A 26865-nucleotide genomic window follows, 5' to 3' on the forward strand; every position below is an offset into this window, starting at 1 on the left:
AAATCAAAACACACGCCCAGTGTCAATAGTCAGAAGTTGAACACTGTTTATTAATTAGAAATCAATACAGTTTATATAAACGAAGGGATAGACTGAGGTCTGAAATAAAACCGTTGTGGTCGTAAACTAAACAGATCAGGTTATGGTCTCCCTCTTTCAGTACAATTGCAGACTCATTAACGCCAGAGTATGGAAAGCTGAAAATTGAGCAATGTCCTTGACTTCACCTGTAGGGTTGTTTAAGTTGTGAATGGAAAAAAATAATTTTACTAGTGAGTACATGGTCCTTAATCTGGGGGGGAAATGCTCAAGCAGCTTTCCATACTCTAGTTTATTCATCTACTTTGTGAGGGGCTTTGATTTATTGCGGCTGACAGACAGCATTGCAGTTTAGCGACATTACAGCAACCAGCATGCCATACTTTTGTGCAATATTAGAACTTTGTGCACTCTTTGCGTGTTTGTGTACAGGCCATCAAACCCGAACCGCCTGGAGGTAAACAATATTCATCTTTCAAAAGCAACAGGGATCGAGCGAGCGTCGTCTTGACTGGAAACGGACGAGACTCGGGGTAACTTTAGCTCGTTTGGGATTTCAAGTAAAAGCCAGCGTCATTGTGTTTTGACACACTTGGCCGCTTTGTGAAAGGAAACGAACGTTGAGGAGGCGCGAGGGGTCAACGTGAAGCGCCGCAAAAATCGGGTGTCGGAAAATGGGGGTCTCTTACCATGGAAGCTGGATTTGCAGTGAGTGAAAACGTCAAAGGAATTCCGTCCGTATAGAAAATGCCCTTGGAAAATAATTGTATGTTTGTTTGCCAAAAGTGGCCAAGGCAAGGCAAGTGCAACTAATCCGCCGTCACAGCACTGCAAGATAGAAGCAAATAAAACCCACATTAGACTAATCGGGATGAGCCTTACGTTTCCAAACATTATTTGACGTTTCCCTTTTTTTTTTTCTTCAAATACAAACCACGTCAGCAATCACCAGATTCAAATGACGGTGCCTTGAGAAACCAATTAAAAGCAATTCTGCAACCACGCTTGGAAATCAAAATATTAGTCAATCTTTGCAGCGGATTAATTCAAATTTGGGCGCTCAAATTTGAAGTTTTTGCTCACGTGCAAGCTAAAAAAAAAAAAATCCGAATGTCTGCTCGTGTCTCAAGGCACCGCTGTAATTTCTAAAACAGGAATGAGGGATAAATGTTACAACTCTTTGCTTTTTTTTTTGTTTCTGAACAAAGCCTTCAACAGACACGGTGCAAGTAAAAAGGTCACTTTAAAAAAAATGCAAGGGGAAGAAGAGCAATAACTTAAATAGAAGTGCTTGAAATGTCAGTTCACAGAGCCCTTTCCAAAACCTAAAAAAAAAAAAAAAAAACAGCAAAACTGGAATCCCATCCCAAGAAAACTGCTCAGCTGTGTGATGATACCAACATCCATCCGATGGTTGACTTCCAAGCCCAAGTTTCTCTCGGGTCAGCGGCCCCCCCACGTCTGTGATCCCCGGCCGCCGCCCGTTTCAAGCCTGTCCGCGCTGAGCGGGCACTCGTCCTCGGTGAGCGCGCCCTCTTCGCCCGGCGCCCGTTCCTCCTCTCGTTTCCTGCGCTCCAACTCCCACTCGACAAAAGTGTCGAAGAGGCTGGGCCAGGCCTCGTCCTCGCTGTAGTTGCTCAGGTCGGGCCCGATGGCCTGCGTGAAGTTGAGGAACATGTTCCACGTGTCCCGGGAGATGCCCCGGATGCCCGAGGGGTTCTCGGACAGGAAGTCCAGCCAGTGCTCCAAGATGGAGGGCATGTGCTGGGTGAAAACCAGGCGCCACAGCGCGATGGCGATGTCCCGCTGCAGCGAGCGCTGGCCCTCGTCGGCGTCCAGGCCGAACTGGAAGGTGAAGCGGTACAGGTCCTTGAAGTTCTCCTCGCCCTGAGCATCCAGCAGCATGCAGGGGAAGCGGGAGCAGATTCCTTCGAGGGTGTCCGCCTGGATGGCCTTGCAGCCCTCCACAAACTCTTTCCTGGTCACACCAGACACGGAACAATAACTCAGTCAGTAAACACAAGGAACACAACGAAATGCTTTTTCTACTGAAACAAAGAAACAAACAGAGGAAGTGTTTAAAAGTCTACACACCCCTGTTTAAGTGGTAGCTTTTGAGCAAAAGCATTTGAAGCATGACTGCCGTTTACGAAATGTCTCTAGCATGAGAATTAAAACTCAAAGGGTAATAAACACAGCCTTGCCGTCCGTTTCTCAGAAATTGTGAAATGCACTTCCTTTTGAGCGGTCACTTTAGAAACAGACATTCGAGTCTGATTCATTTTTCTTCTTGCTTTTACTGTAAAATGTGAATGACTGCATTTGTGAATCACTCTTTGTGCAATTCAAAGAAAATGTACATATTAACGTGCATAAGTATTAGTAAACATGTTGATGTGTGTGTGTTATCTTGAGGATTTGGTTACGCAAGAGCCAAGCTTAAAATCATGACTCAAGCGGAAGGCTATTCTATTCAGATGAAGCCCACGCCGACATTGGCAGGATACATTTCCTGAGTTACCGTAAAACAAAACGCCCCCCCCACCACAACAAAGCGCCATCTCACCTTGTAAACTTGCACATGGTGGCCGCTTGGAACTTCCAGGCGAGAACCAGCACGCGAAACTCGGCCGGGTCCACGCACAGGTCGTTGCAGAAGCGCTCCATGCCTTCCTCCAAGATGGCGTCCTCTTGCTCGTCCTTGTAGCAGGAGAAGAGCTCCTCAATGTGCTTGACGGACAGCCCGTCCCCATCTAGACTGTCGTCCTTGCGCGGTTCTCCCATCAAGGCCGAGATAATGGGCGTCTCCACGGAAACCTCCGGGGCCTTGGTGCCATTGGGGAGCTCGCCGCCGGGTTTGCCGCCAGCCTCCTCCTTGTTGGCTCCGGCGCTACCCATGCAGCTGCTTTTCTTGTGCGACTTGGAGCCGCTCTCCTTGTCGCCACTCTTGCTGCCGAGCGAGGACGTCGGGTTCTTGCACTTGGTGATGCACTGGCCCATGTCTTTCTGCCGGCTCGCCCGTCTCTCGATCCTCCTCCACCCTTCAGTCCCCGTCCGAACCGCCTAGACACCTCTGCTCTGGCCCATCCGGATGTTTCAACATGCCCTCAAACCTTCAACGATATCAAAATGTATTTCACACAAATATTATCTACCTCAATATTTTCATGGCCCTATTAGTGTGCCAAATATACCACGATCCAGTTCTTGTACTGCCAGTTGTCAAATCCTAAAAGACAAAAACAGCATGTTCATCACATCAGTGTGAAAGAAAACAAATAAACACAACGGTTTGATTGTAGCTTACTTACAGACAATCCATCACACTGCATTGGCCACAAATCACAGTCGCTCTCTATGCTTCCCCATCATTGTGACCTTGATGTCCGTGTCAGAAAGACAACCTAATGTCATAAACAAAAACATAAGAACCCATATAGACTTTCCAGCTACTCAAAAATCCGATACGCAGATTATCCTAAGCCAATATTACGCAGTTTTGGAAGCTACACAGATACACTTGCATTGCTCTGGGCATGTTCAGACATCTCCCCCTGAGTGCACTGATCACAACACCACCCAACACGTTTTTGCCATAAAAAACACTATGATATATTTATTATGATTTAATAATCACCCTCTAAAATCAAAGTTTAACATAATGAAACAGAAAAATAAGTTAGTCATTTTCTATTCTCTCTGCAAGTTGTTTTTCCTCAGGCGCTGTTTTTTTTTTGTAAAAACAGGAACAAAAATAACTTTTGTACGATACTGCTTGTAGATATAAATGTGCATTTATTTAAGAAATAGGGTTTTTGTTGTGCAGAAATTACCTAGCAACAAAGCGATACAGTTTCAGTTTGCCAGACACAGCGTAACATTTTGAACAGTTTGTTTGTAAACAAGCAGTTTGTAAATAATATCAAGTAAAGACGTAAACTATCCAGCGACCAATTTGGGGCCCGAACGATTTCGCCTCGGTAGACTAAAAGTTAGCTATCGGCTAAGCTAAGTCTGTCGATGAAGACAGTGTCACAAACTTACCTTTTCTGAAGTTCCAACGGTGTGGAATCGGATAAACATCCCACCCGTTCGATACCCGTGATAATAAAAACGATAACAAATAGGCCGATACGACCAGAAAAGAAGTGAAGTCGTGACAAACTCGTCGCGTTAACTCAACATTAGCTCGCCTAGCTAGCAAGCAGCTAAAAAAGAACTTGTAAAATGTAGCCCGCTCGTGAAAAACAGAGCGAAGTTAAACGTTTAACGTTTAAGACGTGTCATTCTATTTGCACGAAAAGTAGAGTTGGGACATCGAAGGGAGTTGAGAGACTCCAGCGAAATTTACGGTAGACAATTTCTTTGTGCTTCCCCCTTTTGGAGGAGCTTCTTTACGGGCATTTCAATGCATCACTTCCTCCCTGATCCAAGTGGCTGAAACAGCTGATCTTCACCCCAGCGCCAATGACGATTATCCTTTAATTCTGTGAAACGACAACGATCGTAAATATGGAATTACACCCGTAATAAAATAATAAATACAAAACGACTGAATGACATGTTCCGTCGATGGAACATTCAAGAGCGCCTTAAGAGATTATGTTGTGCCGTGGAATCTATCAAACATTATTTTACGCTTCGAATCATTGATAAAACGACAAATATTTACTTATATTTCCCCAAAATGTTCAGAAGCAATTAATTTACGTAAACGGATTATTTAGTGTCCTCAACAGTTTTTTGATGTTTGATAATTGAGGGACGGCCATGACGTCATTACTACGCGACAGCAATTTGAGCCACTCAAACCAGGCAGCTTCACCTTACAAGGAGCATTCAAGATCACTTTTCAAAGGTAATCCTATCATTTATCGGTATTTAATTGTATTCTAAATTCTATTAAATTTAATTGTGAGTGCATCAGAAAAAAAGTGTTAGCGTGTTGTGCTGTATGTTTCTGCGACATCAACAGCGAATTACTCGCTGTTCCATAATAAACAAAATTGAAACGTAACTTACAGAAAATAAGCAAGATGTAACATTTCCAAGATTTTATATCAAAAGTAATATACAATAACATGTTTCACAATAACAATGTTTCACAACTCCCATCCACATATGCGCCTGATGTTATTAGTAGTCTTATAGCGACATCTAGTGTAAATTATCGGATTTGCAGGTTTTAAGGCAGACAGTAGTGTTAATTAAAACTTTTTAGTAAATAATGTGATATCAGAGTTGTTACTTTCTGTAAAATTGGAACGTTTAAAAAGAAAAGAATGATAAAGAATTAGTCACATATTTTACACCAAACAAAAATGCCATTAAAAACTTTTCTACTGAAATATTGATGTGTGGTGGTAGTGGACAAACTTGTTCTGCCTGGCATAGAAAGAGGGACAAATATGATTTTTAGGACATCTGTCAATATCTCCCATTTTTATGCAGGTCCCTGTGACATTTCGTCCCAATTTGAGTCCAGATGACGGCCTCCACTCAGAGGACAGTGTTGTCGCTCTACATGCGGGTGTTTCGCATTGCACGAACATGGCAAGCCCAAAGCGGAGTGGCAAGTGACACGCTAGCTGAGAGAAATTATATCCTTCAGGAGGCACGCACGTTATTCAGACAGAATCAGCAGGTGAGAGCATCCTGTGCGGCGTAGTCGTTGGGATAAATCGCTGATTGTTGTGTTTTACATCTTTCCAGATGACCGATCAAGAAGCAATAAAGAAATGTATCAATGAATGTGAAGCGAGGATAGAAATCGGTAAAAGGCATATTCACAGTTTGCACATTTTAGCTTCAATCAGTACTAAAGTACTAATCCACAGTTTTATCTCACAGGCCTACATTACAGAATCCCATATCCAAGAGCTGTAAGTATTTTATTTTTTTTTTCCCTTCCTGCACTGAACTTGTGATGGATTGTGTTTTCTCTCCACCTCGCAGTCGTACCTGCCCCAAATGGGACTGGCCACTCAGAAGGGGAGGAAGCTGCGAGCACAGCAGCGCCTAAGAAAGCAGGCCAAGCCGATTTATTTAGAGTCACACGAGGAGACCTGACGCTCTACCCGAGCTACCGGAGAACCAAACTCTCGAGGGCGGCGTCACGAGCCCATCTCATGAGGTTCATGTCTTACATGGACCCTGCATTAATCATGATTAAGACACTTCCAGTCTTTTTGTTATTTCCTTCACCTAACATGGCACATTGTGCTGTATTCACAGTTAATTTATTATTCTATGTTTTTCAAAAGAGGACAATTGCAAATGTGTTATTTTATTACTTTTAATAAAGTTCATGTGAGGAACTGAATGTTGAATGACAGCAACTATCAAGAACTGTTTTTATAACTATAAATACAAATATAAATATACACGTACAGACTATTATATTATCTATATTATATTAATTATATTATTTTATATTACGCAATATTTATTTTATTTATTTATGTTTATTTTGTATATTTTTTTATTTTATTAGACTTTATTATATTGTATTATTTTATAATGGTTTAATCATGTGCTTCAGACTATAACCACGAGAGGGCGACAGCGCAATTCAAAATATCAATTCAACATCAATTTGCATGGTTTCGCAGTCCAGTGCCTTACGTGTACGTGTATTTTTGCCCCGCAGCATGGCTCTTAAAAAAATGGGCGCTGAGAAGAACGACATATTTGTATTTATTATGAAATATACCAAATCCACCTTGTAGGCCAAATTTCCTGTCTGCCCAAATAATATCTTCACCTCCATGAAAATACAACCTACCCAAAATATTTCTAATGTCATATGATAAATACTGATACAGTCTCAAAGGTGACAAAGGCTAAAGAATCATGCAGGAACTATACAGCGAATATGATAAGGTAATTAGAGACTTTTAAATAGCTAATCCGTCTCCTCCTCATCTTTCTCGGTCAACTTCCCTTAAGGATTTCCATGCAGATCACATTCTTAGTTGGCCCGACTACACTTGAAGTCATCGTTAAATGAATATCAGGTTTGCTTTCACTTTAGTAGCGACATATTGGGCTGGCCCAAATACATTTATTTCCACTGCATATCCCAAATATTAATAATCAATAATCCATGATCAAGTGGAAGGTGTGCCGATTATTTAGCATGGCGTCTGTTAGCAGAGGCCTCTAATTAGCTCCTTCCATAATTACTTTCTAGTTTTGTGAGGTCAAAGACGACAACACTTCAACGCACGAAAATATTAGCGAGAGTCTTGTGCAAGAGTTATCGAACAAGGAGTGCATAATACGCACCAACCTGGGTGTTGGATCGCAGTGGGCGTCTCCTCGGTAACTTGAAGAAGCCATGAAATATTGAGTAATCCTCCTTTTTGTAAACAAACATATTTGCTGTGTGAGTAAGAAGCAGTTTGTCGTCAGGAACGATTAGACAAAGTCATTTAAAGGACGATTTGACAAAAAAGTAGGTTATTTGCTATCTTGTATGCGTCAGTATATGTTGTTGGAATTGATAGATAAAAACAATTCACAAAGAAACTCTGTCTATTATTAAGTTCTGTATTTTTTTTATAGCTTGACACACAGGGAAGGATTCAGATAGAGGCATTCGTTGAAAAGTGCGATTCAATTAAAGTGATCAAGCACAATCATTTCTTTTATTGCACGAGATGCATGCGAGTTGGATGGAAAACTCATTAAAGCGGGCAGATGAATAATGGAGCAGGGCGTGTTGGGCTTAGCTTCGTTTACATTTCGGTCGGGGCCGGGTTCGTTCGGGGGAGAGGAGTTCGAGCAGAACTGCCCGTGTGTGTCAGCAGCACCACGATGTGAAAGTGAGGAGCCTCACTGAAAAGCCTCATTAGGCCAAAATGGAAAAAAGGTTCGGCGGCCAGATAGCCAACAACTGACGGGCACAAAATGAAAGATGACCTTTCTCATTGAAACAGAACCACGGTGATATAAAATCAAGAGACTGTAAAAATAAGCCCGTTTTGTGACACAAAGTAAAGTATCGAGTAATCGCGGAGGCTGCTGATGTTAGTCAACCGATACTACAGCGTCCAGTGAGTCCTCCTCGACAGTAGTTGGCGCTATACTCGTACTGGTATTGATTATCCCACAAGTCTCATACACACACACGATGGTGCAATGTCATAATTTTATTATTGTTTATTTTCTGTATCCACAAAGCAGCTCATCGCAAGCCACACACACACACACACACACACAGCAGCATATTTCAACTCATGCGGCCATGCATCTTCCTCCGAGATGGCAGGGAGGTGTAAATTAATAATCGCAGGTCGGAAAAGTGTGATCATCTCCACATCCTTTAAATGTGCCTTGTTACAAGAGACAAGGCTATAATGTGCTGGGCTAATTTTAGCCACCGGGTCCAAAAAGATGTTGGTAATTCACTCGGCACATTAGCATTTCTATGGCGAGGTCGCGGGGCTTTAATTGCTCGGCCTGTCGAAAAGAGTCTCCTCACCTGTGGAGTCGAATGACGCCAAGCTTCTTTGCTTTTGGTTTACGTTTTGCCCGAGTCAACCTTAATAGCTGCGAGCTGTCACATCAAATCAGTCTGAAGAACCGTCTGACTGCAGTTCGTCCTTCTCACTGAAGGTCACGCTCAGCGGACACAACATTAGGTACCCCTGTGATCTTTTTGAGTCGTCACGAGTCGGCTCGTTCGGTAGCCAAATTGGTAATCCCGCAGAGGTCACGGGGATACCGGCCTGAGCTCAAGACTAAAAATAACCTCCAGTCGCTGCTAATTAGCAAAGTAATATGATTAGATAGCTTGATTGGAAAGAAATGGACAGCAGGATTCATGCGAGAAACGGACGGGAGGATTCAGGAGCATACAGCAAGATTTTTTTTTCCCAGCTCTTAATTTTCATGCTAATTATGAACTAAGAAACGACGAGTCAAGGTTAGCATAAATAATGGCCGCCAAGTCGAACTGTTCGTTTGACCCACGGGAGCCATCTTTAATTCACCGCCGCAAACGAGGAAGTCCCTCCCGCTGCATTTGGGGACTCTCACTTCCTTCACAGCACAGTGGTCAGCTCAATAAAAGCACTTTGTCATTCCTCGGGGAGGACGCTTGAGGAAACGCAAAAGTGACGCCTTTGTTTTGTAAAAAAAAAAAAAAGAAGCAAAGCGGGGTAGAAACGACTTTCGTCTGACACAGTTAAGTGAAATTGGTCGATTGTCTCAGTGGGTGGGGGGGGGGGGGGAGTTCCTCGGAGGCCTCAACCGCCATGACTGCTCCAAACTCATCCCAGCTCAAATGATCTATCGATCACTATCCCGATTAGATAAAATGCTCGCCGGCTTCTTCATTAAGTCCACCTGCACAATGGAGAAACCGCTGACGTGGCAAAACTGACATCAAATTCTCCAGTGTCCAATGAAAGAGGGGCAGATGGAGTTACAGGTGAGGACAAAACCTCCGAGGGTGTTCTCAAGTCCTCCGCTTACTGACGAGCGTATTGTCACGTTAATAACATTTAGTGTAACGGAGAAGACGGACTGGGCGGGGACGCTGTCAATTTGTGAGGTCGGCGCTGACGCGAGCGCTCAACGAGGAGGCTCTTTGGCCTAATGAAATCTCCCCTGGTGGATAATGTTGATACTGCAGAGATGAGATATCAACAGGAAATATAAACACAAGTCGCGTTTAAAGCTTAAGTGTTTAGTCGGCTGCTACGAGCGGTCGGCGTTCCCACGATGAAAACGACGTTTCACACAACTACTTCTCACTTCTTTGTCCACACGCCCACAGCCAGAGCTGTTAAAGAGGGACGGCGATCAAAAAAAAAAAAAAAAGCTTCAAGAAATCTTCCAGGGTCACTACGAAACAACGTAAACATCATCCCCATCCCTTATCGGCCATTTTGTTTTCCCATCGTCTTATGAATGGCTTCTTAACTCCTGCCTCCAAAAAAGCCTGGAGCTGAAAGTGGCATTCGACCATATGCTTGGAGAAAAAGCGCCATATGCGCCACTAGTTAATTCATGTCGTTATTGTTATGATTATTTTCGTAAGCATCTCAACATACCAGAGACATGCTCCGATGTTTTTTTTTTCGATTCAGCGGCCGGCACTGTGTGACACTTACATGTGAGGGCCTGTTGTTCCACAATCTGACAGATAAATGTGTGTTACTGTCGGAATCAAAGAAAAACACTCTTTATTATATTCATATATATATATATATATATATATATATATAAATAATGAGTGCCGTCGGGGGTAATAAAAGGTCCACTGCCGGGAAATTTCGGATAAAATTAGCGCTTTGCTGCGCCGAGCCGACTGGGATGGACAGATGGAAGACGGGCACCCCGGGAGTGGAAACCTGCTACAAATAGTCGCTCGTGCACACGTTCGGCCATGAAAAGTTTCAACGCCCACAAGGGCAGAAAGTATCCTGACTCCATCTCCGGATTGGGTGGAAGATTTCATCTACAAGCAAGAACAAGAGGCCTGCTTCACAAGTTTCTCCGCTAGTGTGAGTCCAACCATATCACATTCCTAATCCCTGCTGACAAGATGAAAAAAAAAAAATGCAATAAAACAACACCCTTTTGCAGACCGAGACAACGAGGCGCTCTCCAGCTCACCTTCAAATATAAAAATGTCGGTGACCAGTAGCCCCTCCTCTTTCGCCATTGGCCTGAAAATAATCAGAATGTGTTATACCTGTAGCCATGGCAGCGACAGTGATTCCCACTTAGCCACCTCCGTGGGAGGCAAAACCTTCTCATTGAGACGCTAGCTTACATAAGCAGGTCCAGACCAGGGGGATGTGAGGACCTTGTGATCTCCCGTTCTCCTCATTCCGGCCCGCCTGACAATACCTGTTGGCGACACAAAGCTTTCAAGGGTCGCTTTGAGCTCCCATTAGTTGATGTCCTCAGCCCAAAACACAATGGGCGGGTGATGATCACACATTGCTAAAATCAGTGGTGGAGAGAAGAAGGGGTGGGGGGGTGGGGGGGCTACACTGATGAATCATTAGTGATAAAACTGAGGCTGAGCCACCATGGCTGGATTTAGAAAGCTCACACTCATTGTCACACTCACTATTTGACTGATGACTTGCCCTCTGAAGCTCCGAGGATGTCACACTTTGGTGGGTGTGCCGTACACGAGGGAATAGGGATTTTTTTTTTGCTCCCGAAATATTACAAAGGGTGACCTGAAACGAGAAGGTGGCGGATAAGCTCTTTTCAAGAAAGGCGAGATAACGACAGCAGATGGGCTTAGGGAAATCTGTCGTCTTAATTTTATGTGGGAAGTCTTTGTTTAAGAAAAAAAAAAAATGGACAGGCTTCTATTTACTTTGAGATTCACATGTGGTCGGACACAACGGAGGGATTGTCAGCCTCCGTTTTCTGAGGGATGCTTCAAGTTGATGTCAACTGGTGGTGCCATGATGGAGGGAGGGGCGGAGGGGAGAGATAGAGAGAAGGAGAAGAGAGAGGTAGGCTGCAAATGGCAGCTCCTGTGACACTTGGGGAGGGAGCGAGGGAGGGGGAGAGAAAGGAGAGAGAGAGAGGCAGTCCAACGAGATCAGATCGCAAAGATTGATAGAGAGAGATGTTCACTTCATAAGCGGTCGGGAACTCTCAGACACGGCTTGTCTCGGCATCACAGAAGTTAACACATGAAGGATTGGACGGATATAAAAGTCAGTCTTTTTTTTTTATGCAACTCGTTTTCTTTCGTGGATTTTCCTGATCCGATTCTCCGCCTTTTTTCCGACCAAGGATGAAGAACCGGAAAGGGAGCCCAAGCCTAATGATGCTCAGGATGATGGAGCGCTTGATTCGGGAAGTGGACTAAAATAAAAGATGCTTTCTTTTCGTTCTACACTGGCGGACGACTGGTAAAAAGAAAGGTAAGAAATGAAGCGTGTTCAGTCAGTTTCCATGGAGCAAATAATTCATCCAGCTTTTTAGGCACTCATCTCCCAAGTGGACCATTTCGAGTGATTCAATGCAACAAACTTGTGTAACACCTGAGAGCTGAGTGTTTTTTCATATTTTTCTCGAATGGCATAAACAAAGCAAATGAAGAGCCAAATGCAGCCTCATGACCTCATCCTGCTTTTCATCTCTGCCCACTTTTAGTGGCCGAGGTGGGTTGACATTAAAAAAAAAAAAAAAAAGGATCAAATTTTATTTAAACAAGTATAGTCTGTAAAAAATATTATTTCAAATCTTGAGGGGTCTTGCGTCATCCCATAAATAAAGACCTTTGGAATAAAAAATAAATAAAATAAAATAAATAAAGAGCTCAGGAATGATCATCGAAAGGAGAGTCAGGTGTTGAATCGGCAGAGCGGTGACAGGTGCATCTTGCAAAAAAAACAAAAATAATAATCCCTCATACCCGACAACATACAATTCAACAGCTGCTGCAATGACACGAGGTGACTCAGTTCTTGAATAAGCACTTCTCACCAGGACCTCTCTTAGGGGGCCACCTGTGACGAGACCCCGTGGAGGGGCGGAGCCAGACTGAATCTCAAAACCGATTCATGCAAAATCATGAGCCACATATATGTGACGACATATAAGCGCTGTGGTTTTTAATAGGAAAATACCTGCGGGTCATTTGAGAAGACCCTAAAAATCCACCTGACCCGAGCCCGCCTGGGGCTCTTCCTTCAACAATAACCTCGTGGTAGCGGCTCATCTCAGTTTCCTCGCTCGTTGAAGTGCCCTCTCCCACTCCACTTCATTATCCTCCCAATCGCCGCCATTGTTGTGCTCAGCCAATTATGCGTTCTGTTCATCCTAATCAGCGGTTTCGGCTCTCCTCGCGGAAGCTGCTCTCAAAGCCCCCTGAGAACAGGCTAGGAAGACTCGACAAGCAAATAATTCGACTTGAACATAATAATAATTTATTTAGCTCAGGTTGGGAAACACTGATTTTGATTTTAAAGAGCGTACCAAATTGCAGGGGTGCAGGTGATCAGTCGAGATGACACAAGTAATTATCTAATGATCCCAAAGACTCCCAGAGGGGTTTTACTTTCATTCAGGCAATAGAGTGGACACCCGACACTGCTATGATGGACAGGGAGGGCTGCTCAGGTCACTCATTGAGAAGGCCAAGTTCAGTCGTCATCCAGCATCTTCATCTGGGGGGCACAACCTGATCCGAGTAGAAGCCCCCCCCCCTTTGGGAAAGTGCAGATCCGGATTTGGGCAACTTTGGCCCAAGGCCAGGCGGCCGGGCATGTGGGATTTGGGAGTGCACATGAGTGATCCCTTCAGGGCCCAAATCAGGCAGACACAGGCGGTAAAAGCTGTTTGTGCCCAGGGGGGGCGGAGTTTGGTCTCTCGTGGGTAGAAGCCCCTTGACCTGAGGTTCAAAATCCAGTATGACATCATTCCAACACATAATCATTCAGGTCATGAAGAAATGCAATGGGAGGCTGATATAAATGTTACGCATCCTTCCAAAATGATAAATACGCTAAGTTGTACACAATGGGGTCAAGTAGAGTCCCCCCCCAGCCCCGCCCCCTCCCTCCATCCCAGCATGCGGCATCTGCTACTGCGTGTCCACGGAATAAGTGGCACACATAGCGGCCCGTTGGGAGTTAACGTGCACAGTTGCATCCTCCACTCAAAAGTAGTCTGCTGCAAAGGACAATAAGCAATTGGGGACGGCAAAAAAAAAAAAATTGGGATTTGTCACATCTGCACAGAATGCAGCTGATGCACCGTAAAAAAAAAAAAAAAAATTTGGGCAAAACAAATGATGAAACAACTTTTCCTTCTAGGGACCGGATTCCCGCACAAGCATCCCTCCCAGCTTCCCGCCCGAGTAAAATGCGACGTTCCGAGTGATCGAGCGGCGAGGGGTCTCGAGGACTCCATGGCCGGCCGGTTTGCTCCCACCCCGCAGCCGGACGTGGCGGGAGTATGAGCGTGGGAAGGATCAACCGCTACAGCATCGTGTCCTCGGAGGAGGAGGGCCTCCGTCTCACGACCATGCACGGCATGAACGGTTTTGGCAACGGCAAGATCCACACGCGCCGCAAATGCCGCAGCCGCTTCGTTAAAAAAAACGGCCAGTGCAATGTGCAGTTTGCCAACATGGACGACAAGTCGCAGCGCTACCTGGCGGACATCTTCACCACCTGCGTGGACATTCGCTGGCGGTGGATGCTGGTGGTCTTCACTCTGGTCTTTGTCTTATCTTGGCTGGCTTTCGGCTTGGCCTTTTGGGTTATCGCTTTGCTGCACGGGGATCTGGATAACCCGGCTGGAGATGATAACTTCACCCCATGCGTCCTGCAAGTCAATGGATTCGTGGCCGCCTTCCTCTTCTCCATCGAAACGCAGTCCACTATCGGGTACGGCTACCGCTGCGTCACCGAGGAATGCCCGGTGGCCGTCTTCATGGTGGTGTTCCAGTCCATAGTGGGTTGCATCATCGACTGCTTCATGATCGGCGCCATCATGGCCAAGATGGCCAGGCCCAAGAAGCGAGCGCAGACGCTCTTGTTCAGCCACAACGCCGTCATTGCCATGCGGGACGGAAAACTGTGTCTCATGTGGCGGGTGGGGAACCTCCGCAAGAGCCACATTGTGGAAGCCCACGTCAGGGCGCAGCTCATCAAGCCTCGCATCACCGACGAAGGAGAGTACATCCCCCTGGACCAGATCGACATCGACGTGGGCTTCGACAAAGGCCTGGACAGGATCTTCCTGGTTTCCCCCATCACCATCCTCCACGAGATCGACGAGACCAGCCCCCTTTTTGGGATCAGCAAACAAGACCTGGAGACGTCTGACTTTGAGGTTGTGGTGATCTTGGAGGGCATGGTGGAAGCCACGGCCATGACCGCTCAAGCGCGCAGTTCCTACGTAGCCTCCGAGATCCTTTGGGGACACAGGTTTGAGCCCGTCTTGTTTGAAGAGAAGAACCTCTACAAGGTGGATTACGCTCACTTCCACAAAACCTACGAGGTGCCGTCCACCCCCCGATGCAGTGCCAAGGAAATGTTGGAGAACAAATTTCTCGTTCCCACTTCCAACTCCTTCTGCTATGAAAACGAGCTGGCTTTTCTCAACCGGGAAGAGGAGGAAGAGGAGGAGGAGGATCTCGGCGGCGGCAATATGGCCCTGGCAAACCTCAGTCCGGACCGGAACAGCCGGCACGAGTTCGAACGCTTACAAGCCACCAGGACTCTGGATCAAAGGTCTTATCGGAGAGAATCGGAAATATAACGGATGCAGAACGATGCAACGTGCCATAGGAAACTCTTGAAAGAGAAAAATGGACGTATTATAAAAAGTATGCAGCTTAAGAAATGGCGGCGAGGAATGAGCACAATCAAGGAAAGGTCTTCTTCCTTTGTGGAAACTTGAATCTTTTTTTTTTTTTTTTCACGCGGTCACTTTGAGTGTGTAAACAAAACTAATGAGCTATATAACCAATTGTTGGATTGAAGGTGTAAATACATTTCTTAGTTATGGTCTAGTCTGTGTGCTGTCTCAAATTTAGGAAAGTAGAATACATTCCATCAACTTTTTTTCTTCTATTCGTCTTGCTTGCATTATTTGCTAGATATATCAAATTGAAGATCCAGCGAGCCATTGGAGGGAATAAAAAAATACCTGACTGCAAGCCGCTGAGAACGTCACAAGTTGTGATTTGAAGAAGGCGACATTTCAAAATAAGCACCTTAATATGTCATTTTTCACTCACAGACGTTTTCCCTTATTTCCTCTTTTTTATTTGATTCTAGAAGTTTTAAAACGACTAAAACTATAACAACCCCACCCCCTACTTTTTTTTCATGATGTATTTCCTCAAAAATTAATCTATGCATAATTTTCATTATATAAAATAATATAGGAAAAATAAAACCCTATTAAATAATTGATTATAATAAAAATATTGAATTTTATTGGACCAAATCTTGGGTAGAAGCAATAAACACAGAAGCACACCTTTGATTTTGGCTTTTTTAAAAAAAATAGTGCACAGTTTCCAGAGCCAGTATGCTGCTATGTTTTCACGATAAATAAAAACAGTTGTAGTGTCCAATTTAAGCCACAAGAGGGCAGTACAAGACTAGATTACTTTTCTTTGACATACGTACTTCCAACAGCGAAATAATGCTCGAACACAATGCAAAGAAAAAAATATATATCTGACATTAGATTAGAAAGTAGATTTACTTTTCAGTGTCGGGCAATAATATGAAAAGTCTTTTTATAAGAATATATTTGATATATCTAAGGAACTGAAAGCTCAGGAAAGGACCATGAAAAATTGGTCGCGTCGGTTTAGAATGTTTTTATTTCTTGTCAGCCCTTCCATTGATTTAGGTTCGTGACATTTATTGATCAAGTGATGATTTTCTTTGTAAAATGTAATATTATGACACCATTTTTCTGAGAATAAGCACAGATTGCCTTCTGGGAAGGATTTAAATGCTTTGTCTCAACACCTTATCAACAAAGAATGGCCGAAATGTGGATTTGATGTATTTTGTCATTTTTCTTTGATAGTTGAATTTAAATTTCACACATTTTCAAATGATATATTTCTCTTAAAGGGATGATTGGAAAATAACTTTGACCTCTGTAGAAGTCTTCCTATGCCCAGTAAATTGCATACCGGGTTTTTGATTTTCATTCAGTCACATAAATCATTCCAATAAAATAAAGTGGGGGGAAAAAAAATGTGTTTGCTGTTTGCGTGTTTATTCTTTTGCAACTAATTCAACGGCCAATGTGGTTGCTAAGGTGATACATCACCATGAAGGGTGCTTTAAGATTGATGTCAACACAGCCAAATGATTCCATGGTCTCAGGCCAATTATTCAAGAAGGCTCATCAATTAATCACGATGACACACAAGCAACCCCGCTAGGCAAAGCTGAACTCAACAAGAGGATTCGACAGATCAATGGGTCGTCGTATCCTTTTTTTTTTTTTTTGCAGAGGCCACGTTAAAGCCCTCTACCAAGTTTCATTATGTAACACTTCAGGACAACGACGAATGAAGCCGGATTAATGGTGTTAATGAGCACAATAGATTCTCAGATCTCTGTTGAGAAAAACGAGATGACTTTTAATAGCCGCTGTGTGATATGAAAGCGGTGTAGCTTTCATAATAATTCGACACACAGAGAGGTTCCAGACAATCAAGGGCATGTTGAGATAAACTACCCAGAAATTGAGATACAGGTGGATAACAGAAAATGCTTTTTCCTCTTCAACTGGGGCTTTTTCACAGATTAAGGCAAATCATGAGCCACTTGTTTGGATTACCTTCCATAAAGATGATCCTCATCTGGGCCAAATATAAAAGATGGATTCTAACAATTGAGTTTCTTCTTCAGAGTTTCTTTGTTTGCTGAACGTTTGCTTGCTTTAAAGGTAGCAGTGCATTTTATACTGTAAGACTCAAAACACCACTAAAATGTGCAAGCAAATACAAAATGTGAAGCTTTTAGAATTACAGATTGCTGCTGCAATGCATATTCCCCCCCCCTTCATTTAGTTAAAGCAATAAAGAATCTATTTTAATTCATATCATAACAATGACTGTATTTGTGCTGACGCAAGCTTCAATCAACAAAAGTGCATCAGTCCAAAGCGTGAGAATGGACACGGAGATGGCACAACAGGTTCTTCTGTCAACACCCCTCTCAATTTCATCTCCCGGTGGAAGGAAAAGAGATAAGACATCTCTAAACAGTGCATCAGCTTGCCATGGCCTACCTGCCTTCACCGTGCCAGGACACAGGGGTCCATCTCCTGCCAGCAGGACGTCTCCAGTGTCAGGCAGAATAGACGCCTTTGTTGCCTCCATGGGATATCCAAGTTCTTCAAAAAGTGTCTCTGGTTTGAATAGGGTACAATGCCTCTTTATAAACAATGATGAGAAGAGAAGGTGACTGTTTCTTCCAAAACAACTTTTTCAAATACTTCTTGTAGAAGTAGACACAACTAACATCAATCCTGTAATTGCATAAGGAGCTTCTTTGAATAAAAAAAATAAATAAATCAAAATATGCCTGAGTTTCCTCAATGCTTTATTGTTACCCATATTTTTGCTAAATTTCCCAATTTCGTGGTAAAGGGCGACACTCAGCGGTCAAGTGTATGAACTGTTTTGTTACTATTGTCTTCAATTTAGCCAATCAGCGTAGAGGATATTGTTATCCTCTTCGACCAATGAGCGCTTGCATTACTAAAAGCAAAATGGCGTCGATTACGCTCGATTTTTGAGTATTATTGACACCGAGAGTTAAAAACCGATAAATGTTACGAATTTGAAAACACATCACTCAAGGTAAGGAACACATTTCGAATGAGTAATCTCTCATTATATTTATTACTTTATTATACCTCAAGAAGTTAATGAATGCAGCGAGGGATGCGCAAGCGTCCATTCAGACAGAAGCTCGGACTGCATTCTATTATTGTGGTTGTTGTCTCCAACTTGTTTTAGCCTTTTTCTCCTCGCCAGAATGAAGGTGGTCAACCTGAAGCAAGCCATCTTACAGGCTTGGAAGGAACGCTGGAGTGACTACCAATGGGCTATAAATATCAAGAAGAACTTTCCAAAAGGAGCAACATGGGAGTATCTCAACCTCGCAGGTTGGAACAATCATTGCTATTTACGACTGTCATTAAACATTATGAGCATTTGATTCCTCTTTGTGTATCTTCTAGAGACATTAATGGAGCAGGCGTTGATTGGTCCATCTCCTAACCCACTTATTTTGTCCTACCTCAAATACGCCATAAGTTCACAGGTAGCCGATAAACTCTTGAAAAAGTTATAGTAAATTTGCAATCTTCTGATTGTCTTCTCTCTGTCTTTAGATGGTGTCTTATTCAAGTGTGCTCATGGCCATTAGCAAGGTAAGAACCACAACAGCCATTATCAAGTTCGTTTAAAAAAATCTTCATCATTAAATGTGTCTCTCCTCATAGTTTGATGATTTTTCTCGGGATCTGTGCGTCAAGTCTCTTCTGGAGATCATGGACATGTTCTGCAATCACCTCACGTGAGTCACTGTGATCTGAAAAGAAAAAGAAAAACTGACGTTCATTCGGTTCCCCTTTCTGCATCGTGTGAAAATCTGAAGCTGTCACGGGAAAGCGGAGGAATGCATCGGGCTGTGTCGCGCCCTCCTCGGGGTGGCCGTGTGGCTGCTGCAGGGCTGCGCCTACTATTGCGAGAAGCTGAGGGAGCCGGGTCCGTTGAGCGCCCCCGAGGGCTGTCTGTCCGAGTGCCGTGAGAGGCTGCACAAACTCATGAGCAGCACCAAGAACCGAGCCCTGGTGCACATCGCCCGTCTGGAAGACCAAGGTGTCCAATTTCGGGAGACTATTAACCAATTTGTCACCTTGCTGCTCATATCATGCTGATGTTTTGCTGTTCTGATTTCTTGGCAAGGTTCCTGGAGTAATGTCGAGCAAGCCATTCTTAAAGTGAGCGACGGGCTCAGCTGTATATCGAACCCAATGCTGCGGACGCAATTGGAGGAAAGCTTGTCGCTGGTGAAAGGGTACGCCTCGCTTCCTTTTTTCCTTCCTATATAAATGTCAACACAAAGCTCCCCGAGCTTCTCTTGACGGACGACTTTATCTTCAGCATCCCACAGATGCTGTCCGTGCAGTGCGACCCACTGCTGCACGCCTCCTTCCCGTCCATCCACGCCTTCATCATGCTGGAAGGGACCATGAATTTAACGGGGGAGACGCAGCCCATGGTTGAGCAATTGATGATGATCAAGAGAATGCAGGTAAGAACATTTTCTGAAAAAAAAAAAAAAAAACTATTTCACAACTTTGATCAAATCTGTCCTCGGCAGAAAATCCCGAGTCCGTTCTTTGTGTTGGAGATCTGGAAGGCTTGTTTCACCGGCCTTATCGAGTCACCAGAGGGCACCGAGGAGCTCAAATGGACCGCTTTCACCTTCCTCAAGGTGAACGCTCGACTCATTTGATGGCAAGATGAGGTCCTCTAAATGACTTTCTCCATCTCTAGATTCCACAAGTTCTGCTTCGGCTGAAGAAATACCCCCAGGGTGACAAAGGACAGGTGAAACCATGTTTGGACACTCTCCTTTTTAGAAGCTGTAAGATCTGACATTTTATTTTCGCAGGACTTTACGGAGGATGTGAACGTGGCCTTTCAGTACCTACTCAAACTGACGCCACTGTTGGACAAAGCGGATCAACGATGCAAGTGAGTGTGCCGCCTTCCCGTCCCGACGATGGAAAGAAGTTGTGATCCTAAACACCGAATCATTTTCCTCTTAGCTGCGACTGCTTGGGCATGTTGCTCCAGGAGTGCAACAAGCTCGGCCTCCTGTCCGACGCCAACACGGAAGTTCTCACAGCCAAACGGTACACTGTCCTCTTGTCCTAACCTTGATCTTTATAGTCCAAAGTATTAATGTGCTATCACCCCTCCTCCCTCTTGTTTTCCTTTCCTACCTCGAACCTATCGCCCAATCCGCCGCCCCCACTCCTCTGCACCTTTGATTCAGGACCGAGGACAGGAAGTTCTGCCCAAAACTGAAAACGGCAGAGAATGCAAATATCCAACCCAACCCGGGCCTCATCCTCCGAGCTGAGCCCACCGTGACCAATATTCTCAAGGTAAAGCGGGTTTTTCTATTTTATTTTATTATTATGAATAGTGTTCATACATACTGTGCATTTATATTTTGTGTTACTTCCGTTTGGCCCATTAGACGGTGGACGCCGACCACTCCAAATCTCCCGAGGGCCTTCTGGGTGTCCTCGGCCACATGTTGTCGGGCAAGAGCTTGGATCTTCTCCTGGCCGCCGCAGCAGCCACGGGGAAACTCAAGTCCTTCGCACGGAAATTTATCAAGTGAGTAACACGCGCCGGACACTTGATTAGGTACATCTTGTTGCTTGTAAATTGTGCACAAAAGTGACGGTGTTTTTGTTGACAGGCTGAATGAGTTTCCCAAGCACATCAGTGGCGAAGGATGTGAGTACAATTACGATTAACTTTTTTTTATGCGTTGGGTCCGAAAAACGTTTTCCTATCCTTCCGCAGCCAAGTCGGCATCCGTTCGGGCCCTGCTCTTCGACATCTCCTTCCTGATGCTTTGCCACGTGGTGCAGACGTACGGCTCTGAGGTCAGCACTTCGTTTTCAGTGCACAGCCACAAGATGGCGCCACAGGCGTTTTATTTAGCAAAGCTCGATCTGCTTTTGCGTTGTCTCCTTCCAACAGGTGGTCCTGTCCGACCCTAGTCCCTCAGGGGAGACGCCCTTTTTTGAGACATGGCTTCAAACGTGTATGCCCGAAGAAGGGAAGATTCTGAACCCGGACCACCCGTGCTTCAGGCCCGAGCCGGGCAAAGTAGAGAGTCTGGTGACCCTGCTCAACAACTCCTCTGAGATGAAGCTTGTGTGGGTTGCAAAACTAATTTCCGGGTTAGGTAGATTGCATAACAGCAAAGTCCCTTTTTTAACCTGGCGCACGGTTGCTGAGGAAACATTGTACTTTTTTTATTTCACATGGCTCACCCTGTAAATTTCTCTGCCTACAGTCAAGTCAAATGGCACGAAATCTGCCTCAGCACCCCGGCGGCCATTTTGGAAGTTTTGAACGCCTGGGAGAACGGCGTGCTGTCGGTGGAGGCCGTGCAGGTTTGTCCCGACTTTTTCTCTTCAGCAGGTCACGCAAGTAAGCACGATGTTCTTCGGAAAGTGAGTAGTGACTGTGTGGTAAGCGTGACATCACCCAGGGTTGTCTAATTAGTGTCTCCGTTTCCTTCTTCCATTGAAGTTTTGCTATGACTCAGAGCGGATGCGCACTCTCTTCCATTCACTTGCACCTTCCTCTTTTTGACACCACTACCTCCTTTGATTGCAGAAGATCACTGACAACATTAAGGGCAAAGTTTGCAGCATGGCGATCTGTGCCGTGGCGTGGCTGGTGGCCCACGTCAGGATGCTGGGGCGGGACGAAAGGGAAAAGCCTCAGACCATGATACGGCAGCTCGTCACTCCGCTCTATGGCGAGAACACGCTGCAGTTTTACAGCGAACGGTAGAAACACATTCAATTGACTCCACCAGTATTAAGAAAGTCTAATTGATTCTTAATCAAATCATATTTCGCAATTGAAATGAATGGAAGGGCCATTAATGTGTTCCAGCAAAAATACCCAAATAAAATGTCAACAAAAAAGGTAAAGAATGAAAATGTTCTTGACCTTCTCCTGTTGTGCTTCCTCCCCCCAGCGTGATAATAATGAGCTCCATCATGGAGCACATGTGTGCCGACGTCTTCCAGCAAACGGCGGCCATGCTGCGGCCCCCCATGGAGGGCCAGGAGCCCATACCCTACCGCAACCTGCTGCCGGCCAAGGAGCCCATCCGGGCCGCCCTCACCAAGCAGTTCCAGGCGGTGCTGCGCAAAGGCTGGGTGGACAGTCGAGCGCTGCACCTGTTCCAGAGTCTACTCAACATGGGCGGTGTCTTTTGGTTCACCAATAATTTGGTCAAGGTAGGTGAGCCAATCCAGAACTTTCACCATGCCAAAAAATAGGCAGCGGTCATATTGATATGTGTCATCTAATTTTAGGAGCTGCTCAAGGAAACCCGCCAGGAGTGGGCCCATCGAGTGGTGGAGTTGCTTTACAGCATCTTCTGTCTGGACAGTCAGCAAATCACCCTGACCTTGCTGGGCACCATCGTGCCCAACCTGCTCACCGACTCTGCCCACTGGCACAGCCTGGTGGACCCGCCTGGCAAAGCTCTGGCCAAGTAAGACAACCATTTTTCTTTTTTTTGGTGTTGAAGCTCAGTCCCGATGCTTCCTCAGGTTGTCCGTGTGGTGCGCGCTCAGCTCCTACTCGTCCAACCATAAAGGTTCCTCCTCGGCTCATCAACGTAGAAGACAGCGAGAAGATATCGAGGTGAAGCGGGCAGCGGATGAGTCACGCCTTGTTACCGTCATGTATGTTGTGTGTCAATTACGGGGATTTTGGGGGTTTGCAGGATTACAGCAACCTCTTTCCTTTGGACGACACGCAACCCTCCAAGCTCATGCGTCTTCTCAGCTCCAACGAGGACGAGCCTGTCGCACTTTCCAGTCCAGGTCAGTAGCCAGCCATTTTGTCTAGTGCTTTCCATTTCACGTAATTCGAGTAATTTGCACGAAACAAAAACTATCCCAAACCGAGTCACTCGTAGTGATTTTTTTCAATGAGAAACCGAAACGTGTCTCATGAGGTTATTTTAGGAATTTCAGTCTACAGCAGACGTCTTGCGTAACGATGACATTGTGACGGCCCCAACTCGCTGGTACTTCCTGGCCTCAAGGTTTCCTTTTTGGACGTATTTTGTGCACAGGAGATCGATCTATGAGCAGCTCCCTCTCCGCCTCCCAGCTCCACACTGTCAACATGAGAGAGCCGCTCAATCGCGTGCTGGGTGAGAAGATATGTCAAAATTATAAACGCAGACACAATGATGTAACCATGAGAATTTATGAGCTCCGTTTCCCTTTCCTCAGCCAACCTTTTCCTCCTCATTTCCTCCATCCTGGGCTCCAAAATGGCCGGGCCTCACACCCAGTTCGTGCATAGTTTCATGGAGGAGTGCGTGGAGTGTCTGGAGCAGGGAAATCGGGGAAGCATCCTGCAGTTCATGCCCTTTACAATGGTGAGTCAGGTCAGACAAGTAGTGGACGGGGAGGGAGTTGCAGGGCGGGACAATCCTTACTGGAAAATAGCTTATTCTTGAAAAATGAGGTTGACTCGACAGATGTTCGGAATTCCTTTGTGGTTTGTTGCATGAGTTCATTTCTCTCTCTCTCAACCCCCCCCCCTATTTTTCTGTCCCTGCAGGTCTCTGAACTTGTGAAGCTTCCCGCTCTGGCCAAACCCAAAGTGGTCCTGGCTGTCACCGACTTGAGTCTGCCGCTAGGGAGGAGAGTGGCGGCCAAAGCCATCGCTGCCTTGTGACAGTAAAACGACAAAACTACCATTTTAGGGTCATCCTGAAGTTGTACTCAAAAGCAGCCGACTAATCAAGTATTTACAATTTCGCCCATTTTTGTGTTTCTAAATGTTTGCTACTAACTTGTCAAGACATAAAAAAAAAAGATCCTCCTCTCTTTCCTGTCCGTTATTTAACGTTTGCATCATCCCGCAGTCAGGTGCAGGGTCACATGTTTAGCGGCGTCATCACATGACTCTGAGGGAGCCTTTTCATCATCCCCTCGAGTGACGCTCGCGGTCAACACCAGTCATCGAAACGCTTACAACACTTCCTGTCGGAAAGCCGCAGGAGCCGTAAGGCACGAACATCCTTCCCCGTTGCTCCCGCTGATTCACTCAATTTACTATCTTGTTGTCCAACATCACTTTTCAAAACAAAATCACTGGACAAAGAGGCAGAAATTAATAAAATTATTTATTGAAGGACAGGTTATAAATACTATAAGCATTCATACAAAAATATTCCATAAATAATGTATAAATAATAGATAAATAATATATTGAATTGTTTTAGCAAATAAAAAAATAAATGCCTCAACACTTTAATAAATACGATAAAATAATAAAGATTATTTCAGATTTGTCAGCAGATCGCTGTCCGTTTCCTCCTGCTGGCTCGGCTGGCTGTTGTCCAGACCCCTGAGGAAGCGATGGACATCCTGGCCCAGCGACTGGAGCTGCACCAACGTCAGGTGGGCGGCCACCTGCACCTCAAAGTCACCGTGCAGGCGCAAGGCCACGGGGCTCGGGGTTGTCTGCAGGACGTAATCTGTCTGGAGAGCTTGCAATATCTGCAGCGAGACACGTGGTGAAGACATCATCAAAATGTGTCAATGGCAGGATCTCAAAGTGAGGCCTCCATGTGAATGTTTTACCTTGCTAATTTGAACGGCGAGATCTCGGACTGTATTCATGAGGTCGGTCGCTCTCTGCTTGTTTTCTAGCTGAGGTGAGATGGAGCTCAGCAAGGCCTGGTGCTGCTGCAGGCCCTCGTGCATAAGTATCAGACTGCTCTCCTGAATCAGGCAAATGGAATGATGTTCAATTCTAATGCTTTTTTGTAATAAGCACAATGATATAGAACACCAAGAGGAAAAAAGTGCTCTCCTACCAAGGGAACTTTTTCCGAAGTAATTTTGATCACAGGAGCAGTTGGGAAATTGATGTTGGACGCCATTGTGCCGAGCTTGACGTTTTCGGAAGAATTCAACTTCAGAGTCTGAGGTGAGGAAACAAGTACAGACATGTTACGACAAGATTTTACTCACATTCAGTGGCCATTTTTATTTTGAGCTTCATTTAAAAAAGGTTCTGATATATTAATTTACTATATCTTAGAATGCAATTTTCTAAACTATTAGTTGCCTCCATCAGTTTATTTTTTACAGGGTTTATCCTCTGACTCATTTTAAAAAGTCCCGTTATTTCAGTTCTTCAATTCAAGACGTGAAATTCAAATATAGACAGTAAAAAAATACTTGTGAGGAGTCCAATTGAGTAAAAGCAATATTAAAAAAAAATACTCAATATTTTATCTTTTGAGGCAATGACAGGGATGAATCCGACGATTTAACAGAGCTCGATTATTAATGCCTAGTCGCGTTACAGTTTTGCGTGTGCGACAATCCAATTAGATCCGCAACCTGCTAACATTCTCATAATAAAAATAGCAGCGAGGAAAAGACGAAGAGTTTCTCACCTCGTCGTGGATGCTCGATCTGTACGCGTCAGGAATGGCAAGCAGGATCTTTTCGGTTAAAGTCCGGCTCCTCCGGACGAGCGCTTGGAATTGCGCCCCGTCAACAAGTGCGCACATGTCTGCGCAAACCTCCGGTAGAGGCGCGGCGCCGGCAATCCTGGCCATGTGGAAGAGAGCGAAAACTGCAGGGAGATAACCAAAATGTTGAGATTAACAAGGTGGAAGTCAAAAGACGTGCAGCGAAAGGCTGGAGCTGTCTTTTTCTGTGCTGCCTTCCTCCAGGCCAGAGTAGCTGCCAACTCCTAGATCGCGTAAGGGACATCTCATTTGAAACCGCATGTCAAATAAAATTAAAAAAATAATGAAATCAAAGCACACCTATATAAAACATTCCCTTTTTTAAAAAAAAGTCCGAATGACTGAAAATTAAAAATCTTAAAACACTTTGTGACCAGAAAGGGATGGCAGCGTTTTAGCCACATGACGTCATTACTCACCAATCAGGATGTCCATGGCCTCAACTGGGGGAATGTTTTTGGAGAAGTGACCTCAAGTCTACACACTTGATTGATTAAGAACACTCAATGTCATTCGTAACGTGTATATATATGAGTGGCAAACTGGAGATTTCCTGGGCTTTCCCAATACTCTCCTCGGAGTAGCGTGTCATTGTCAGTGATTACAGAGTTCCTTTTAAATTTGTAAGAAAAGGCCAATTTTGGAAACAGATGAGCAATATTGATATTTGGATCACAGGGTAATTGTTCATTGTGTTTACTAAATTAATAAAAAAAAAAATTTCCCCTTCCAGGTATCACTTAAGTATTTATTTTTTCAGCAACTTTTTATTTTAACTCTTTATATATGAAATCATTCCTTTCTACTCCTTAGTGAAAATAGCCTTGTTATGATGTCAATATAGAGATTGAGATTTAAAACAGTATGGTCAATTTCATCCATTAGTTCTTCTATTTATTAGGTTGTGCTGGAGACAATCCCAGATCATTGTAGGTGAAAAAAATAAAATAATAGAATGTCATGGGGTAGTGGGCTGCTTTTGGGGGGTAGTTACGTAACT

At 44.6% G+C, this 26865-nt stretch overlaps 5 protein-coding genes and 1 long non-coding RNA gene across 7 annotated transcripts; 3 read left to right on the forward strand and 3 right to left on the reverse strand.

Moving 5' to 3' along the window:
- Positions 1-22: 22 nt before the first annotated feature.
- On the reverse strand, positions 23-4805 carry dcun1d3 (defective in cullin neddylation 1 domain containing 3). Its single transcript, XM_088359156.1, has 5 exons — positions 4084-4805; positions 3351-3443; positions 3234-3268; positions 2606-3152; positions 23-2017 (listed from the first exon to the last, which is right to left on the reverse strand). Exons 4-5 carry the CDS (start codon positions 3037-3039, stop codon positions 1483-1485), a joined length of 969 nt encoding a protein of 322 aa, XP_088215282.1. The 5' UTR covers positions 3040-3152; positions 3234-3268; positions 3351-3443; positions 4084-4805; the 3' UTR covers positions 23-1482.
- On the forward strand, positions 4492-6361 carry lyrm1 (LYR motif containing 1). The gene is made up of 5 exons (XM_088359160.1): positions 4492-4897; positions 5491-5683; positions 5752-5812; positions 5890-5921; positions 5995-6361. Exons 2-5 carry the CDS (start codon positions 5525-5527, stop codon positions 6106-6108), a joined length of 366 nt encoding a protein of 121 aa, XP_088215286.1. The 5' UTR covers positions 4492-4897; positions 5491-5524; the 3' UTR covers positions 6109-6361.
- A 4304-nt stretch (positions 6362-10665) lies between these two features.
- LOC148382721 (uncharacterized) lies at positions 10666-11201 on the reverse strand. Its single transcript, XR_015853972.1, has 3 exons — positions 11129-11201; positions 10826-10902; positions 10666-10718 (listed from the first exon to the last, which is right to left on the reverse strand). It is a non-coding gene; the product is annotated as an uncharacterized LOC148382721 (long non-coding RNA).
- Positions 11202-11672: 471 nt separating this feature from the next.
- Positions 11673-16810, forward strand: kcnj12a (potassium inwardly rectifying channel subfamily J member 12a). The gene is made up of 2 exons (XM_088359146.1): positions 11673-11945; positions 13842-16810. Exon 2 carries the CDS (start codon positions 13984-13986, stop codon positions 15292-15294), a length of 1311 nt encoding a protein of 436 aa, XP_088215272.1. The 5' UTR covers positions 11673-11945; positions 13842-13983; the 3' UTR covers positions 15295-16810.
- Positions 16811-18257: 1447 nt separating this feature from the next.
- med24 (mediator complex subunit 24) lies at positions 18258-24204 on the forward strand. 2 transcript variants are annotated; one of them, XM_088359131.1, is made up of 26 exons: positions 18258-18376; positions 18554-18684; positions 18760-18842; positions 18913-18951; positions 19024-19097; positions 19179-19402; positions 19490-19601; positions 19688-19838; positions 19908-20021; positions 20084-20137; positions 20202-20284; positions 20359-20445; positions 20589-20700; positions 20796-20938; positions 21024-21061; positions 21131-21213; positions 21311-21489; positions 21630-21729; positions 21956-22131; positions 22326-22590; positions 22669-22850; positions 22909-23002; positions 23085-23184; positions 23439-23519; positions 23602-23750; positions 23936-24204. In XM_088359131.1, the coding sequence occupies exons 2-26, from the start codon at positions 18555-18557 to the stop codon at positions 24050-24052; spliced, it is 2970 nt and encodes a 989-aa protein (XP_088215257.1). In that variant the 5' UTR covers positions 18258-18376; position 18554; the 3' UTR covers positions 24053-24204. The 2 variants fall into 2 exon arrangements, with proteins under 2 accessions (XP_088215257.1, XP_088215258.1); XM_088359132.1 differs by having other exon boundaries at positions 20601-20700.
- A 286-nt stretch (positions 24205-24490) lies between these two features.
- Positions 24491-26368, reverse strand: LOC148382724 (uncharacterized). The gene is made up of 5 exons (XM_088359158.1): positions 26285-26368; positions 25788-25969; positions 25200-25307; positions 24964-25104; positions 24491-24879 (listed from the first exon to the last, which is right to left on the reverse strand). The coding sequence occupies exons 1-5, from the start codon at positions 26298-26300 to the stop codon at positions 24658-24660; spliced, it is 669 nt and encodes a 222-aa protein (XP_088215284.1). The 5' UTR covers positions 26301-26368; the 3' UTR covers positions 24491-24657.
- Positions 26369-26865: the final 497 nt, after the last annotated feature.

Source organism: Syngnathus floridae, chromosome 18 (genome assembly GCF_059516105.1).
Source record: "Syngnathus floridae isolate MCC-2025c chromosome 18, RoL_Sflo_1.0, whole genome shotgun sequence".
NCBI classification, from domain to species: Eukaryota; Metazoa; Chordata; class Actinopteri; order Syngnathiformes; family Syngnathidae; genus Syngnathus; species Syngnathus floridae.